Below are 17430 nucleotides of genomic sequence, written 5' to 3' on the forward strand. Positions count from 1 at the left end.
TATTTTCCGATTTGGATTCCTTTTATTTCTTTTTCTTCTCTGATTGCTATGGTGAAAACTTCCAAAACTATGTTGAATAATAGTGGTGAGAGTGGACAACCTTGTCTTCTTCCTGATCTTAGTGAAAATGGTTTCAGTTTTTCACCATTGAGAACGATGTTCGTTGTGAGTTTGCCATATATGACCTTTATTATGTTGAGGTAAGTTCCCTCTATGCCTTCTTTCTGGAGGGTTTTTATCATAAATCGGTGTTGAATTTTGTCAAAAGCTATTTTGCATCTATTGAGATGATTATATGGTTTTTCCCTTTCAATTTGTTAATATGGTGTATCACATTGATTGATTTGTGTATATTGAAGAGCCTTGTATTCCTGGGATAAACACCACTTGATCATGGTGTATGATCCTTTTTTTTTGCTGTATGTGGGCCTCTCACTGTTGTGGCCACTCTCGTTGCGGAACACAGGCTCTGGACGCGCAGGCTCAGCAGCCATGGCTCATGGGCCCAGCTGCTCCATGGCATGTGGGATCTTCCCAGACTGGGGCACGAACCCGTGTCCCCTGCATCGGCAGGCGGACTCTCAACCACTGCACCACCAGGGAAGCCCTATGATCCTTTTAATGTGCTGTTGGATTCTGTTTGCTAGTATTTTGTTGACGATTTTTGCATCTATGTTCATCAGTGATATTGGCCTGTAGTTTTCTTTCTTTGTGACATCTTTGTATGGTTTTGGTATCAGGGTGATGGTGGCCTCATAGAATGAGTATGGGAGTGTTCCTCCCTCTGGTATATTTTGGAAGAGTTTGAGAAGGATAGGTATTAGCTCTTCTCTAAATGTTTGATAGAATTCTCCTGTGAAGCCATCTGGTCCTGGACTTTTGTTGGAAGATTTTTAATCACAGTCTCAATTTCAATACTTGTGATTGGTTTGTTCATATTTTCTATTTCTTCCTGGTTCAGTCAGAAGGTTGTGCTTTTCTAAGAATTTGTCCATTTCTTCCAGATTGTCCATTTTATTGGCATATAGTTGCTGGTAGTAATCTCTCATGATCCTTTGTACTTCTGCAGTGTCAGTTGTTGCTTCTCCTTTTTCATTTCTAATTCTGTTGATTTGAGTCTTCTCCCTTTTTCTTCTTGATGAGTCTGGCTAATGGTTTATCAATTTTGTTTATCTTCTCAAAGAACCAGCTTTTAGTTTTATTGATCTTTGCTATTGTTTCCTTCATTTCTTTTTCATTTATTTCTGATCTGATCTTTATGATTTCTTTCCTGCTGCTAACTTTGGGGTGTTTTTGTTCTTCTTTCTCTAATTGCCTTAGGTGTAAGATTAGGTTGTTTATTTGAGATGTTGCTTGTTTCTTGAGGTAGGATTGTTGCTCTAAACTTCCCTCTTAGAACTGCTTTTGCTGCTTCCCATAGGTTTTGGGTCATCGTGTTTTCACTGTCATCTGTTCCTGAGTATTTTTTAATTTCCTCTTTGATTTCTTCAGTGATCTGACGGTTATTAAGTAGTGTATTGTTTAGCCTCCATGTGTTAGTATGTTTTACAGATTTTTTCCTGTAATTGATTTCTAGTCTCATATCATTGTTACTTGATACTATTTCAATTTTCTTAAATTTACCAAGGCTTGATTTGTGACCCAAGGTATGATCTATCCTGGAGAATGTTCCATGAGCACTTGAGAAGAAAGTGTATTCTGTTGTTTTTCGATGAAATGTCCTATAAATATCAATTAAGTCCGTCTTGTTTAATTTATCATTTAAAGCTTGTGTTTCCTTTTTTATTTTCATTTTGGATGATCTGTCCATTGGTGAAAGTGGGGTTTTAAAGTCCCCTACTATGATTGTGTTACTGTTGCTTTCCCGTTTTATGGCTGTTAGTATTTGCTTTATGTATTGAGGTGCTCCTATGTTGGGTGCATAAATATTTACAATTGTTATGTCTTCTTCCTGGATTGATTCCTTGATCATTATGTAGTGTCCTTCTTTGTCTCTTGTAATAGTCTTTATTTTAAAGTCTATTTTGTCTGATATGAGAATTGCTACTCCAGCTTTCTTTTGATTTCCATTTGCATGGAATATCTTTTTCCATCCCCTCACTTTCAGTCTGTATGTGTCCCTAGGTCTGAAGTTGGTCTCTTGTAGACAGCATATATACGGGTCTTGTTTTTGTATCCATTCAGCTAGTCTTTGTCTTTTGGTTGGAGCATTTAATCCATTTACATTTAAGATAATTATCAGTATGTATATTCCTATTACCATTTTCTTAATTGTTTCGGGTTTGTTATTGTATGTCTCTTCCTTCTCTTGTGTTTCTTGCCTAGAGAAGTTCCTTTCACATTTCCTTTAGTAAAGCTGGTTTGGTGGTGCTGAATTCTCTTAGCTTTTGCTTGTCTGTAAAGGTTTTAGTTTCTCTGTCAAATCTGAATGAAATTCTTGCTGGGTAGAGTAATCTTGGTTGTAGGTTTTTCCCTTTCATCACTTTAAATATGTCCTGCCACTCCCTTCTGGCTTTCAGAGTTTCTGCTGAAAGATCAGCTATTAACCTTATGGGGATTCCCTTGTATGTTATTTGTTGTTTTTCCCTTGCTGCTTTTAATATTTTTTCTTTGTTTTTAATCTTTGATAGTTTGATTAATATGTGTCTTGGCATGTTTCTCCTTGGATTTATCCTGTATGGGACTCTCTGCACTTCCTGGACTTGATTGACTATTCCCTTTCCCATATTAGGGAAGTTTTCAACTATAATCTCTTCAGATATTTTCTCAGTTCCTTTCTTTTTCTCATCTTCTTCTGGGACACCTATAATTCGAATGATGGTATGTTTAATGTTGTCCCTGAGGTCTCTGAAACTGTCCTCAATTCTTTTCATTCTTTTTTCTTCATTCTGCTCTGCGGTAGTTATTTCCACTATTTTATCTTCCAGGTCACTTATCTGTTCTTCTGCTCCAGTTATTCTGCTATTGGTTCCTTCTGGAGAATTTTTAATTTCATTTATTGTGTTGTTCATCATTGTTTGTTTGTGCTTTAGTTCTTCTAGGTCCTTGTTAAACATTTCTTGTATTTTCTCCATTCTATTTCCAAGATTTTGGATCATCTTTACTATCATTACTCTGAATTCTTTTTTAGGTAGACTGTCTATTTCCTCTCATTTGTTTGGTCTGGTGGGTTTTTACCTTGCTCCTTCATCTGCTGTGTGTTTCTCTGTCTTTTCATTTTGCTTAACTTACAGTGTTTGGGGTCTCCTTTTAGCAGGCTACAGGTTCGTAGTTCCTGTTGGTTTTGGTGTCTGCCCCCATTGGCTAAGGTTGGTTCAGTGCGTTGTGTAGGTTTCCTGGTGGAGGGGACTAGTCCCTGTGTTCTGGTGGTTGAGGCTTGATCTTTTCTTTCTGGTGGGCAGGACCGTGTCAGGTGTACACCTTCCCCCTTTCGTGAAAGGGAATTTATATGTTCCTGGGATAAATATAGCTAATAAAACTTTATTATTGGAAATAAATGAAAATTAAGAATACCCTTGTAAATTAGCAGTTTAGGAGACTTTTCAGCCACAGTATATTTGAAAACCAACCATACTTATAATTGACAAGATACATGGAAATGTTTTATCTGCAATTTCTTTTTTACTCTCCCCCTCCTCCCTGTTTTCTAGTAGATAAGCTAGGAGAGGGCTAATTGCTGCTCCTGGAACTCCTGTACAGAAGAGGACACTGGTGAGCATAATGGAGAACTTGCTTTTAATGATCCTTGTCTACTTTTTTTGCTTTTAATAATCCCTGTCTACTTTTTTGCCCACATTTACCTCTCTCTGTACAGAAGGAGACCACAGGCATGATTATATTGCTACACTTTCAGACTTGCATCAGTAAAATTTCAAGAAAGAAAACAAACCAGAACCAGTAGGATTAGAATGAATCTGTAGCTGTGGGCTGAGGAATTAACCAAGTGGAAGGGCCTCACATTCTCATGTTCCCCACTATGGCAATCTACCATTAACCTCCAGTTGCAAATGTTTACAGAATTTTGTAGGGGTTTTGGGGGGTAAGATATGTTTTTTAAATGTTACAAGTACTAAAAATTAGAAATAATTTGGAAAATCCTAAAAGTACTGTATAGGGAATAAAAGTCATCCATAATTCTACAACCCATTGATGACTTCAGTTAACATTTTGAAGTACATCATTTCAATTACACACATAACATTTTTATCCACACATGGACTCACATTATACATACTTCATGTTTTTTCCATTTGTAATATATTATGCGAACACCATGTCACTATTTTTCTTTAAATAATTTACATTTTTGTATAATATTTCACTCTGTAGGCATAGCCTAAGGTTTTGTTTCCTTTTGAAAGTGTTTAAACCATTCCTGCTGTTCCATTCAGTGAACAGCATTGAAATAAAATTTTTTATGCGTATCCATGATTAATTGTTTAAGGTACATTGCTTCTACAACTGGAACTTTTGATAAAAATTTTAAACTTTTTAAAAAGCTTTTGATATCAATTGCAAATTCTCCATGCAGTTCCAAAAAGTTGTGTCAATTCATACCCCTTTCATCAGTGTGATGTCTCTCTATTGAAAAGAGAAAGAAACTGCAGTTTTTGGTTCTCCTCTTCATAAAGAATCATCTTTTCTTTTTATTAAATATCTTTTCAATATTCTCTCTTCTAGCTTTTGTATTTCCTTATTGATTTCTATTAAGTTTCAAAACCATCATTGTGTTAGATTTATTTTTACACCGCCTTGAACATTTTGCTGAAAACAGTTTATAGAATCTTCATGAAAGAAAATCGTGTTTACTCAAAAGTTGTGAACTCATTGAAAAGCAATATATATTTGCTGAAAGAAGGAAAAAATATTTATTGCCTAATACCGTGTCAAGAACCCTGGTGGATGCCTGAGAAGCACAAGGTGTGATCCTTAGTGGTCGCACATTCTTTTTTTTTTTTTTTTTTAACATCTTTATTGGGGACGCATGTTCTTAATTGGAGAAACACAGCCAAGCTCACATACTCTGAAGAGCAGTTTTTTCTCAACCTTGTTTAGACCCATGTCCCCACAAACACTGTCTCACTATCTCTAGTGTATCACCCCTCTCACTAGCCAAGTAGAGTTTGCCCAGCTCTCTTTCTGTAGTTCCTATTATAAACTACAGAACTAGATCCATCGAATGTGCTCTTTCAGATTACCTGTGCACATATGCACATCCCATGCTAATATGCCTTCCCTCCCCCAGTGAAGAATGACTGCCTTAAGAAGCACCCAAAGCAGGACTTGGAAATTTACTTTAAGCACCTAAGATCTGGACAGATTGTCAATGAGATCTGGCTCGATAAGGCTTAAGTTAAAACGTTTCTCTTGGCAATGAATTTTCTACAGTTGGAAAACCTATCAGTGCCTCAGACCTTGGCGCCATCTGTGCCTCCTTTCCCTCTTCTCCAATCTACCCCTGGGCTGCCGTCGACAGGTAGTCAGCCGGCCCCTGCTCACCTCCTCCATGATGTCCTCACACCAGCATTCCTGCTCCCACCTCTCTTTTGCTTTGCTCTTTACGTAATATCCAGCTGATTCCCTGATTCTGGACATCTTGCTTCTGAGGTTGGCATTCTGCTGTGTGCCCCAGTAATTGGCTCTCCTGCTCTGTCCCTCACTCTCTCAGCCCCTATGTTGCTGCTTGTCATCCATGTCTTATAGACCTGATGTCCTAACCTTTTCTCACTGGAATTAGGTCCCCATATCTTCTACTGATACGGTGTTGAGCACAGTGACTGGCCAACACACTGTGCACTGTAAATATTGTTGAACGAATGAATGAGTTGGAAGCATTCTCTTGCTTGACTTTAACTTTATATCTTGGGCTTAGTTGAGCCATGTTAACACAATACTCATATTTCACGTGTCTTTCTTTTCCCCTTCCTATCCCAGATTTCTTATTTTGGTTTTCTACACTAAGTTCTGTACTAGACACTTTGCACATGTTATTTCTAATCTTCACAGCCATCTCATAAGACAAGTATTACCATCTTCATTTCACATATGAGGAAACTGAGCATCCAAGAGGTTTGCTAATTTCTCCAAAGTCACTCAGTGAATCAGTGGTTGACCTCACTTCTCCATGGAACCACTCCCAGAATCCCTGATCCATGGCTTAGTTCTTGAGGGGCCTGCACTTTCTTACTTTACCCTTCCCTTGACTCTTATTTTATTCTGATTGAGCACCACCGTCTTTGCCTGAATCCCAGTTGAGACAGAAGGAGCTATGAGGGGAGGACAAATCTGAGATTTGTCCTCCAGGGTCTTGACATGAGAGATTGAGGCTGGGGACTGAAGGAGATAGAAGAGCCAAAGGTATCTATCTCCACATCTTCAACCTGAGAGAGCAAAACAGCAGTGGTATCACCAAAAGAAATGGGTAATTGGGAAGCCTTATTCCTGTAGGTTGTTAATCAGATGGTGGTTGGAGTTCCAGTGGCTCTTTCCTCCCTGGTTAACCGTGGCAATGCTATTAGTTTTTCTGAGTCTCAGTTTCCTCTTCTTTCCCCTGAGCATCATCTTACCTGACTCTCATGTTTGTCATTGGTTTGCCTATCAAATGATGCAGTACATACGAACATGCTCTGTAAGGGGTAAAGCCGTACACACGTTAGCTGTCATCACTGTTGTCAGATATGTTATTACTAAAGTCAGATAGTAAATGGAGACACCAGCTTCTTGAGTAAAATATGTCTATGCCTGGGGTCAACAGGCTGTGACCACATCTGGCCTGCTGCCTGTTCTTATACGGCCCATTGGAATGTTTTCCAATTTTTTGTTTGGTTGAAAAAAATCGAAAGAAAAATATTTGTGACATAAAAAAATCACATGAAATTCAGATGTTGGTGTCCATACATAAAGTGTATTGGAACAGAGCCAAACGCACTTGCTTATGTGCTACTGTCTATGGCTGCTTTCTCAGTGCAACAGCAGAGTTGAGTAGTTGTGACAGAGATTGTACAGCCTGCAGAGCCTAAAATATTGACTACTTTTAGTAAGAGCTGAGTAGCCCTGGCCTGCCCAGTGCACATTCCTACCTTTGCTCTCTGACACTGATTCAAGTGCAGAATTCCCACTGAGCTTAAAAACTGAGAAAGATGAGAAATAAAGGTAAGGAGAAAAATGTGAATTCCCTGGCGGTCCACTGGTGAAGACTCTACGCTTTCACTGCCAAGGGCCCAGTGGGTCAAAAAAAAAAAAAAATTAAAAAAAAAAAAGGAGAAAATGTCAGGTTAGAAGTAAACTTGGTATTCTGAAGGTGTTTTCCTCTCTCTTCTCCCAGACCTCCCCCAAAATAATAGAAAATACATTTAGCAAGCAAAAATATTCTCTGTTCCTTTAATGTTATGTGAGGGATATGTTTGTGCTCTTTTTTTTTTGTATTTTTAAATGAATGAGAATAAAAATAAGACTATCGCTGTCATTATGTTAATACTGTTGACCCATTCACTGTATTTCATTATGTATTATTGTATTTCATACAATAATACCTTCATTGTATCAAATTAACTTAATATATGAAATATAAGTAAGTTACCAAATGAATTTAACACAATGAACTATAAGTAGAAAGGTGGCTATTTACATTTTCTTTTCTTATTTTCTGTAGTGAGAAGCTGGATGGAAAAACTAAAAGACAAGGTAAGAGAAGTATTTTCTTCCTTTGCATTTATCTTAGAGGGCATGGCTTTGTCAAGCACAAGATCTTGAGAGTAATGGAGCTTTATTTCATTATTCTGATTATGGTAATCTATGCAAAGATACAGGGCCACTTCCAGGTGCCCAGCAAGAAAGGAGGTCTTCCCTTTAAGGTCTGTATAATACAAGGGATGCCTTATTCTTTGGAGTGCCATTCATACTTATGGAATGTAATTCCTGGTATGTACAACTGAGTAACCCCATTTACATGTCAAGGTGGAGTTCCTTTTAGGGAATTGCAGGAGTGTAATCCCATTCTAGTGTGCAGTTCATGTCCCAATGCAAGGATCTTTTAAACCTGATCTTCCTATATGAGGAAGAAATACCTTGGATTTTGGAAGGCATTGATTTTTGTGACCCAAGGACATAAACTGATGGACTTGATTTAAGAATAAAACTTTGTGATGAAAAGGGCATCCTTAAACCATAGTGGGAGGTGGGATTAAAAACACCTGAACACCTAAGTACTCTCCTTAGGCTCACTTTTATGTAGTCTATCATAGTGCCACTGCTGAGTGATGAGCTGACCTATCTGGAATGGCCAACTATAGAGAAATATTTTCCTCTCTTGCATTAATTCTGCCATCAACATTTGTGACTGACAATATTAACTTCCTTCCAGGTTTATATTTTTCATTTTCTTTTAATTTTCAACACTCTCTAAGGTTTCATTTTTGGTACCTTGTAATTTCAAACTGGAATTACTCATAAAAATATTGGTGGAATTCTGAACTCCTTGCTGTAGTCTGTGTCAGATCCAATTACTATAAGCCAGCTCAGATTTCACTGGGGGTTTAGTTAAATGGAAATCGTTTCAACTGCCAGATAGGAGTTACTTCCAATTCGCCTTTCTTAGAATATACATCTGTTGATGGTATCTCATATCTTTTTTTATTATTTGAGGTCAGTTCCCCCATATTTGAATGATTAATATTTATTTTGCTACAGTTTAATGCTAAAGGATAAAAGAAAACATTCAACTACAATTAAAATTGTTTAATTATATTAATTCTTCTCACTATTATTTTTCTGCTTCTCAGTAAAATTTAGCCTATATAGTTTTTGAGAATGAGATTATTTTATGTCCATATGTATTAAAAGTGACGTTGAAGAATTTTAAGCCTGTTGACATCAGTGGAGGCCATTTTGGTATCTACAGTGGGTCCAGTTGTCTAAGGGAGGTGTAATCAGAGGACTGAGCAAGATTTGGGGTAAGAGAAGCGCAAAAGTTTAGAACTGAATATATTTACATTCATAATGCTTCTTGTTATTTTTCAGGGGAAAATATAATACAATGAAAAGTAAATAGGCTCTGGTAGTTTAATCTAGGAGTCCGTATATCATTGTTTCTATAGAAAATATCCTTCTGAATTACAAAAATGGACAAAAAATAGACTTAAGAAAACAAATGTTGGCATGTAGCCTGTTTTGAAGTTGGCTGTTGCAAAGTTTCTTACCTGTATGTATATATAGCTTCACCACTCCATTTAGAAATCTGTGTAGCTTTGGAGAAAGGCTGTATTTTCTCTTCTTGTGGACCATTCCTTCTTGTCTCAAAGACCTGGCACCCTCTCCCTGCTCCATTTCACCAAGAGAAATAATTTTATGTATGGCCTCAGTTTTCTGGACTATTCTGAAGTTTTTCCAGCCCTCTTTTCATTTTATTCTGTAGCATTTTTTCAGTTATGTTTTAGTTTTAAAAAATTGGAAGAAAAATAGTTGAAACTCCCACCGGGTTGACTTGCTTTATGCTTTGTCTTCATTTTTTTTTTTAATTTAACCATTTTTTAAATTGTAGTTAATTTACAATGTTGTATTAGTTTCAGGTATACAACAAAGTGATTCAGTTATACATATATATAGATCTCTATTCTTTTTCAGATTCTTTTCCCATATAGGTTATTACAGAATGCTGACTAGAGTTCCTTGTGCTATACAGTAGGTTCTTGTTGATTATCTATTTTATATATAGTAGTGTGTATATGTTAATCCCAAACTCCTAATTTATCCTTCCCCCTCCCCCTGCTACCTCCTTTGGTAACTATAAATTTGTTTTCTATGTCTGTGAGTCTATTTCTGTTTTGTAAATAAGTTCATTTGTATCATTTTTTTTTTAGATTCCACATGTAAGTGATATCATATATTATTCGTCTTTCTCTGACTTACTTCATATGATAATCTTTAGGTCCATCCATGTTGCTGTACTTGCCTTCATATTTTGAGTTTTTCTTGGAGGGACTCAGTCTAATCAGTCGCCTCCCTCTGGGAGTGAAATATTATACACTTACTTGATACATACAATCATACGTGTGTACACACACACACACACACACACATACATATATAATATAGGTATACATATCTTCCTCTCTCTCTCTCCCTCCTTCCTTTCGCTTCCTCTCTTCCCCCTCTCCCTCTTTCTCTTCATATGTCTAGCTAGCTAGCGATCATCTATAAAAGTCTCGTGAGTCATTATCTTCAGAAACTATTTGAGAGTGAAACTATTGCCGTTTTGTTGAAAGTCACAGAGCCCCTTAGAACTGAAAGCTAAACTACATATTTAACTGGCTCTTCAGTCAACCCAGAACATCTTCTCAGTTTAGCTTCATTTAATTGGTCCTGATATTGGTTTCCCTGTTAGTTAGCTGGACTCTAGAAAGGGTGGTAGGTGTTCTAAAAAGTTCTGAATTATTCTCTTTGTTGTTATTGTTTAGTCTTCCTATATTAGTTAGGATTAAGATCAGCTGTGAGTGACAGACAACCCCCCCCCCCCACCAATGACAATGGCTTAACCAAGAGAGAACTTTGTTTGTCTCTCATTTGTGAGTCTGGAGGTAGCAATCAGGGGTTAGTGAGGAGCAACATTGAAGGCTCAGCCTCCTTCTGTTTGATGCTCCATGACTTGTGACCTATATTCTCAAGGTCATCTCGTGGTCCTGGATGGCAATTAGGTCTATACTCTAGCCAGAAGGAAGGAAGAAAAAGGGAGGCTAAGATATCCCTCCCCCTTTAAAAGGGAAGATAAAGGCACTCTGCCATTCTTAAAGGGGGGGTGGGTAAAGACTCTGCTCCCCCCTTGAAGAGCATGCTCTGGAAGTTGCACGTGTCACTAATGTATCGTCTCCTTAGTGAGGCTTATCACATGGTCACATCCAGCTGCATAGAAGGAAGGGAGAAGTAATCGTTATTCTGTGCCCAGCCCAGATGGAAGGTTCTATTGCTCTAGAAGAAGGGGCGAATGGCTATCAAGGGACAGTCCCTATACTCATTCCATCATTAACCTTCTTCCTGTTTAAGTGTCCAAGTTAGTGATGCTTGTTTGACAAATCCTTACCTGGCTACCTATTGATGTATTTTTTCAACATCTATATTGTTTCTCAAAATTGAAGATGCATCAACATTTTAGTTGTATAATACAGGCCAGCCCTGTTGTTATATCACCAGGGTCGTTCTATTTCTTCTAGCTTTAGGAAATAATGCAGAAAATGGATGATCCAGCCTATATTCCATAACAGCCATTCTCATGTATAGTCTGCACCAGTAGCATTGCATTACCTGGGAGCTTGTTAGAAATACAAAATCTCAGGTCCCTCACTAGACCTACTGAATCAGAAACTCGGGGAAAGGGGTCCAACAATCTGTGTTTTGACAAGTCTTGAAGGTGATTCTGATGCATGTTCAGGTTGAGAACCACTGTTGAATAAACATCATAAGGGTACTGAATTCAGCAGACTTTAGGCAGTACAGTGTATCATATGGTTTTCTTATCGTTTTCTTGAAAACCAGTGTTTCTGAACAAATACAGTATCCTGAGAAGGAAGGATACCTTTCTCATAAATATAAAACAAAACAAACAAACCAAAACCAACCAAACAACAACAACAAAAAAGCTATATCTAGTAAATTTTATCTTAACAATCCATTTTTTAATTTTCAAACTGTTTATTTGGAAATAATTTCAAATTTACAGAAAAGATACAAGAATAAGGATAGTACAAAGAATACCCCTGTTCCTTTTCTCCGGATGCACTTATTCTTCCCACGTTACCCCATTGCTACCTCTGCTCCTTTTTTCTGAGCCGTTTGAGGAAAGCCGCGTACATCATGGTCCTTTTACACCAAATACTTCAGTGTGTATTTCCTATGAATACGAATATTCTGTTAGCAAACCATAATACAGTTATCAGCTTGAGTACATTTAACATAGATATCATACTTTGTTCTGGCACCTAGATTTCAGTCTTTTGGTGAACAGACCCCAAATCTCCTTTATAAATTCATTTTTCTCCTCCGTTACAGGATCTAGTCTAGGGTCATGTCACACATTTAGTTGTCAGGATTCTTTAGTTTTCTTTAATGTGGACCATTTGCATAACCATCTTTTGTCTTTCATGACTCTGATATATTTTAAAGAATACAGTGCTTTAAAAAATAGAATATTCTGTTTAGGTTTATTGGACATTTCCTCATGATTAGATTCAGGTTATGCATTCTCGGTTGGACTATGCACAGATGCAGTTGTGTTCTTCTCGGCAAGTTACGTGTGGAGGAATGTGCATGTCCAATAATTCTGAACAGAGAAAAGGTGCTAGGCAGAATTTATAACTTAATATGTACGTGTCTTATTTGTTTTCATTTCTACAGGAAACAAGTCATGGGCAATTCTAAAAACAGAGCTTATTTTCAATTAGTCAGTTTCGTATGAGGGATGGTTAAATTATATTTGAAGAGAGTAGGTTGCTTTATTCCCATCTTGTAATTTACTTGTAATTTCAAGGCACAGGCAGATGACACACACACACACACACACACACACACACACACACGAGGAATAAAGAGAGGAGAGAGATTAATTGAATTTTTGTGAAGTCTACATGATTTAAAGCTCTCGAAACGGGAAGCCTCAATGTGTAAATAAGAAACATGCAAAAAGTGACACATTTTGTAATATTCATATTTTTGGTGTGGGGTTGAGTTACATAGTGAGAGGAGACCCACTCAGAGGTTGATCAAGTTGAGCTTCCAAAAGTTCAAATATCATCCTTTGAATGTACAGCTCTGTAAAATCTAATCTACTGTGCTTAAAATTATCATACATCAACATATATGTATATTTCCATGCACTGGGAATGGTGATGTAAAAAGAAATTCATAGCTCTGGTGAGAGCAATGGAAAATTACAGACTTTTATAAGCCTTTCGTAGATCTAGAAGAAAGTTTGGGTTTCTGTAAAGCATATTAATTTGTTGGAAAATGACTGAGCTTTGTTTCTTGGGGAAAAACACTTAGTATGCTGAGGAACAATGCTATGTTCTCAAATTAATGGAAAAAATTCCACATTCTTCTCTAACTCAAGATTCTGAAAAACAAAACCAGTGAACGAGCTGGCTTTGTACAAGAGGATGCTGCGGTTTTGTAAGGTCTTGTCCCTTTGATTAATTCTAGAAATGTGGGGAAAGCATCATAGCCTGCTTACTTCGACACTTGTTAGAAAACTTTTATTTTTTGTCCTTCTCTGTTTGGGCCTCATTCTGAAAGATACTGGAAATAGTTTTTGCTATATTAAAATTTTTAGAAATAGTCAAATAAGTGAACAGACTCATGGTTTTTCCCCCACAAAATAATGTCTATCAAAAGTACTTATTACAGTACTTTTAAAATTGATAATTGTTTATGGTTTTTTTCTGGGTAGCCTTCTAGAAGGGGCCATCGTGGAAGGTAAACCAGTGTCGTGTTCCTCTATGAAAGGCTCTGGTTATTCATCCACCTCTATCCCTTAGGTGTCTTATTGGCCAAGATGCAGGGAGTACCCTTAGGGTGATGGCCTTACCTTGAACTTGGGTTGGTCCTGAGCTACTTACTCAAGCCCAGGGATGTGTGGAGATCACGCTGCTCTCTTAGGACTGAAGTATCCATAGTAACACCTTGGGGATGTTGGAGACCCACATGCGTTTGAAACCTCCAGGCTCTTTTGGAAGTACCAGTGTTGTTAGCAGTGATCTTTGTGCCCCTCTCTGCCACTTTCTTTCTTTGGGGCTGGGGACATTCAGAATTCCCTCCCAACCTTCAACTTTGGCCTTGTCCACTGGGCAGATATTTTCTTTCATATAAACAAAGCCATCCACATTCTGTGCAACTCTCTCCTCATCCTTGTCTTTTTTGCCTGGGCTCCAACACCTAACATACTTCCTCTTTCCTTTGCAGGTCCTTCTCTTCCCTGCTGTCTCCAGAAACTCTCACTTTTCACTCCCATACAAGCACATCCCTCTTTCCTTTCTTACTGTGACGCAGCTAAGATTGTGAGACAGGGACTACCAAAGTCAAGGCCCTCCTTCTGCCCTCTTAGAAGCACAATGTTCCATTGGGCACTTCAACTCCCCCCGGAGCTTGACTCAGACTGCTATTTCCAATTTATAGCATTTTAATAGTCCTGGCATTCTCAGAGGCTTACTTCCATCTTTAATACAAATTATATTTCTGTCACCAAAACCTGGTGTTGACAAATGTGCATAAGCAAGTGGCTGGAGGTGCCACTAGGTCTGGCTGATTTATTCAGTACTTCTTCTGCGTATTCGAAATATCCCAAAATAGGCACATCTCTCTCTCTGTTGCCTTCTCTCTAAAAAGTAACTTTATTCCAGGTGCTATTTTAAAACAAAGCAGACAGGAGATTTCAAAGTGTCTAAAAACCTGCTGCCCTCCAGCAGAGCTGAGAAACCCAGGGCGGCAGTCTGTTTAGCATCCTAATGTGTGTTTCTTTTCCCGTGCAGGCTGGCTATATGTCTGGGATGCTGGTGCCCGTGGGGGTTGGGATAGCTGGAGCCTTGTTCATCTTGGGAGCGCTCTACAGCATTAAGGTTATGAATCGCCGAAGGCGAAATGGCTTCAAAAGGCATAAAAGAAAGGTATGGAATCAACAACAGCAAAACCTAATCAGTTTCCGAACATCCTTCGCTTTTCTAATTTGCTTAATAAAGCACACGGGGCCTAATGATGCATGAATGGGACTGATGTGCCCAGTGGTTCTGATGAGCTGCTGCAGCTGCTGCCTCGGCTTGGTTTGTTCACGTGTCTTTTAAAGGGGGCCTGTTCCTCAGCTTTGCTCTGCGGCAGAAGGAGTTTAATGCTTCTCTGTTTTCTTTCCCCAGCAGAGAGAATTCAACAGCATGCAAGATCGAGTGATGCTCTTAGCTGACAGCTCTGAAGATGAATTTTGAATTGGACTGGAATTTAATTGGAAGAGTCAACGATCTTATGCTTTTATTTTTTATTTGGGGGCAAAAAAAAAGAGGACAACATTCTGCCATGCTGGGGCTGTCAGGCCATCAGTTTCATTATCTGCTGGGGAGTAGATTTTTCGTGTACTGAGCAGAAAAGGCATGCTGTATATGAACTGTAATTTGCAGTATTTGTTTTTATTCTGTAGTGAACTTTCCACAACCACGGGCTACAACTCGTAAATATGCAGCATACGTGTTCAGTAGGAGTTGCTAGGTTAGGTAAATATTTTGTATTTTTCGACATTGTCTTGTCCTTGGTTTGGACTACGTGTGCTGAAGTATAACAAGTATTGCTGCCAAGGCACTCTCGACTCTGAAATAGAAATCTTAACAAAGAAGAACTTGTGATGACTGCTCTACCTACTTGAATCCCTAGGCTCGTGGGCCATGCCACATACTACATTTGCATCAAAACTAGCAGCAACTCGGAGTAAAATCTTTTCATCAAGAAGACCTCTCAGCACATTAGGATATATATAGATTTGTTTGTACCTTACATTATGTACTTGTCTCCTGGTTTTTATTATTTTTCCCCTTCCCTCTTATTCTTGGCAAAGAAAAAATGCACTAGAAATAATGCATTAAATTGACTCTCGGTCTTAATGTAAGCTTGCTTTCTTAAATAGTATAATTGAGTCCAAAAGACCTGTCAATAGATTCTTACATGTTTATCATTAAGAGACGTCCTTTATGTGTATCATTCACTTGTCAAGAAGAAATGAGGAAGAAATCAAGAGGAAAAGGAGGATAGATAAGCTCCCAGAGCATCTATCTCTGCCACTTGGCTCCGTGCTTGTGTGGCTACCATTCTGAATTATTCAAAATGTTGCTTTTCTGCATCTGTGGTCTTGGCCATGCAATGATTGGGCTGCCATGGGTCCTCGTTTGGCTTTATTAGAAAAAACACATTCTGTGGTAGGAGCAGACTCGGGGGCTAGAGTCCTGGCACATGACGGAACTTATGAACAAACCAGCCTGTCTCAGGGCATCTCACTTTGGGCGATGCTGGAATGTGTTAGATCATTTCTCATTTCCCTTGGAATGTAATTCCTTGCCCTGTCTTTTGCATCTAGGTATTTGGGACTTTCAGGAAGTAGAGTTTTTGGGTAAAGGCTTGGCTCGTTTGCGTGGAAGAATAAAGGTTACTAATAATACTGTCCATGGTGCTTTACGCTATGGAGAACTTGTTCCCATTTATTGGAACCTGCTCTGCTGTGTTCAAGGCAAGCTGCACAGTTGTTTCTAATAGCTACTGTGTGACGTACGAGGTATGTTTTTGTTTTTCTTTTTTGCGGTACGCGGGCCTCTCACTGTTGTGGCCTCTCCTGTTGCGGAGTACAGGCTCCGGACGCGCAGGCTCAGCGGCCATGGCTCACGGGCCCAGCCGCTCCATGGCATGTGGGATCCTCCCGGACCGGGGCACGAACCCGTGTTCCCTAGCATCGGCAGGCGGACTCTCAACCACTGCGCCACCAGGGAAGCCCAGGAGGTATGTTTTTATTCTCCCATTTGACTGAAGACAGAGCTGAAGCAGAGAAGTGAAATGATTATCCAAAAGTATACCCAGGAAGAATGAGGACTAGACCCATGGACTCAAAACCACGCACCCCTATCTTCAGCTCAATGCCCTTTCCACATACTTTGGAGGAACCAATAACATTTCAGAGTCTTTCTTTAAAACCAGAGTTCTAAGGAAATAGCTTCTTGGTCCAGGAACATGTCATACAAGTTTCTGTCTTTGGTAAATGAACGACGTCTTACTAATTTCTCTCTTATGCACACAAATTCTTTTCCTCTCCCACATCAGCTATTTCCTTATAATCACATAACTTTAAGTATCACCTCTAGGGAACTAATAGAGAACTCTTTCTTGAATTCATTCTTGAAGGATAGCTGGCTTACAGGAATGTTTTCATCAAGTAATTTTAATTCTTTTTGCCAAGAGATATAGGCAAATGGGTGAAATTGATCAAGACAAATGAAAAGCTCTGTACAGTCAAATAGACATGAACAATCGACACACAAGCTCAGAGTCAGCTTTTAAAAATAGAACTCAGAATCATGACTCTCCAGAAATTTGTAATTTCATGAGTAGAGACATCCTGATACTGCATAGGGTACGTTTGCCCTTTCCAAGAGCAGCCCCTTGCTGTAAGTGTTTCTAAGGTTAGGAGGAGGTGAGCACAATGTAGCATTACTGCCTTTGTGTTCTTGACAAGCTGTTTGCAGGGAAAACACAATAGGCCGCTTCATGCAGCATCATGTAGATGATACTCATGGCCACTAACACCTCGGGCTACTCTTAGTCTGTGGTTTTAACTAGACCATGGTTAATAGGTAACCTTCAAACTATAGTATAATAAAGTCACCGATGACAGACATACAGTCAACTCTATTCTAACGACTAACC

General features: G+C 38.7%; 1 protein-coding gene across 2 annotated transcripts in view; it reads left to right on the forward strand.

The window, feature by feature from the left end:
* The window catches only part of ARMH4 (armadillo like helical domain containing 4), a 128237-nt gene extending 113221 nt beyond the window's left edge, over nt 1-15016 (forward strand). Inside the window, exons 5-7 of one of the 2 annotated variants that reach the window (XM_082647139.1) lie at nt 7652-7692; nt 14511-14645; nt 14889-15016. In XM_082647139.1, the coding sequence (XP_082503265.1) occupies nt 7652-7692; nt 14511-14645; nt 14889-14957 (245 nt within the window). In that variant the 3' untranslated portion in view covers nt 14958-15016. The remainder of the gene's footprint in view (nt 1-7651; nt 7693-14510; nt 14646-14888) is intronic. The other variant, XM_082647140.1, reaches the window with a different exon arrangement.
* The last annotated feature ends 2414 nt before the right edge of the window (nt 15017-17430 follow it).

This window comes from Grampus griseus (assembly GCF_964374135.1).
Source record: "Grampus griseus genome assembly, chromosome: 2".
In the NCBI taxonomy this organism is placed as follows: Eukaryota; Metazoa; Chordata; class Mammalia; order Artiodactyla; family Delphinidae; genus Grampus; species Grampus griseus.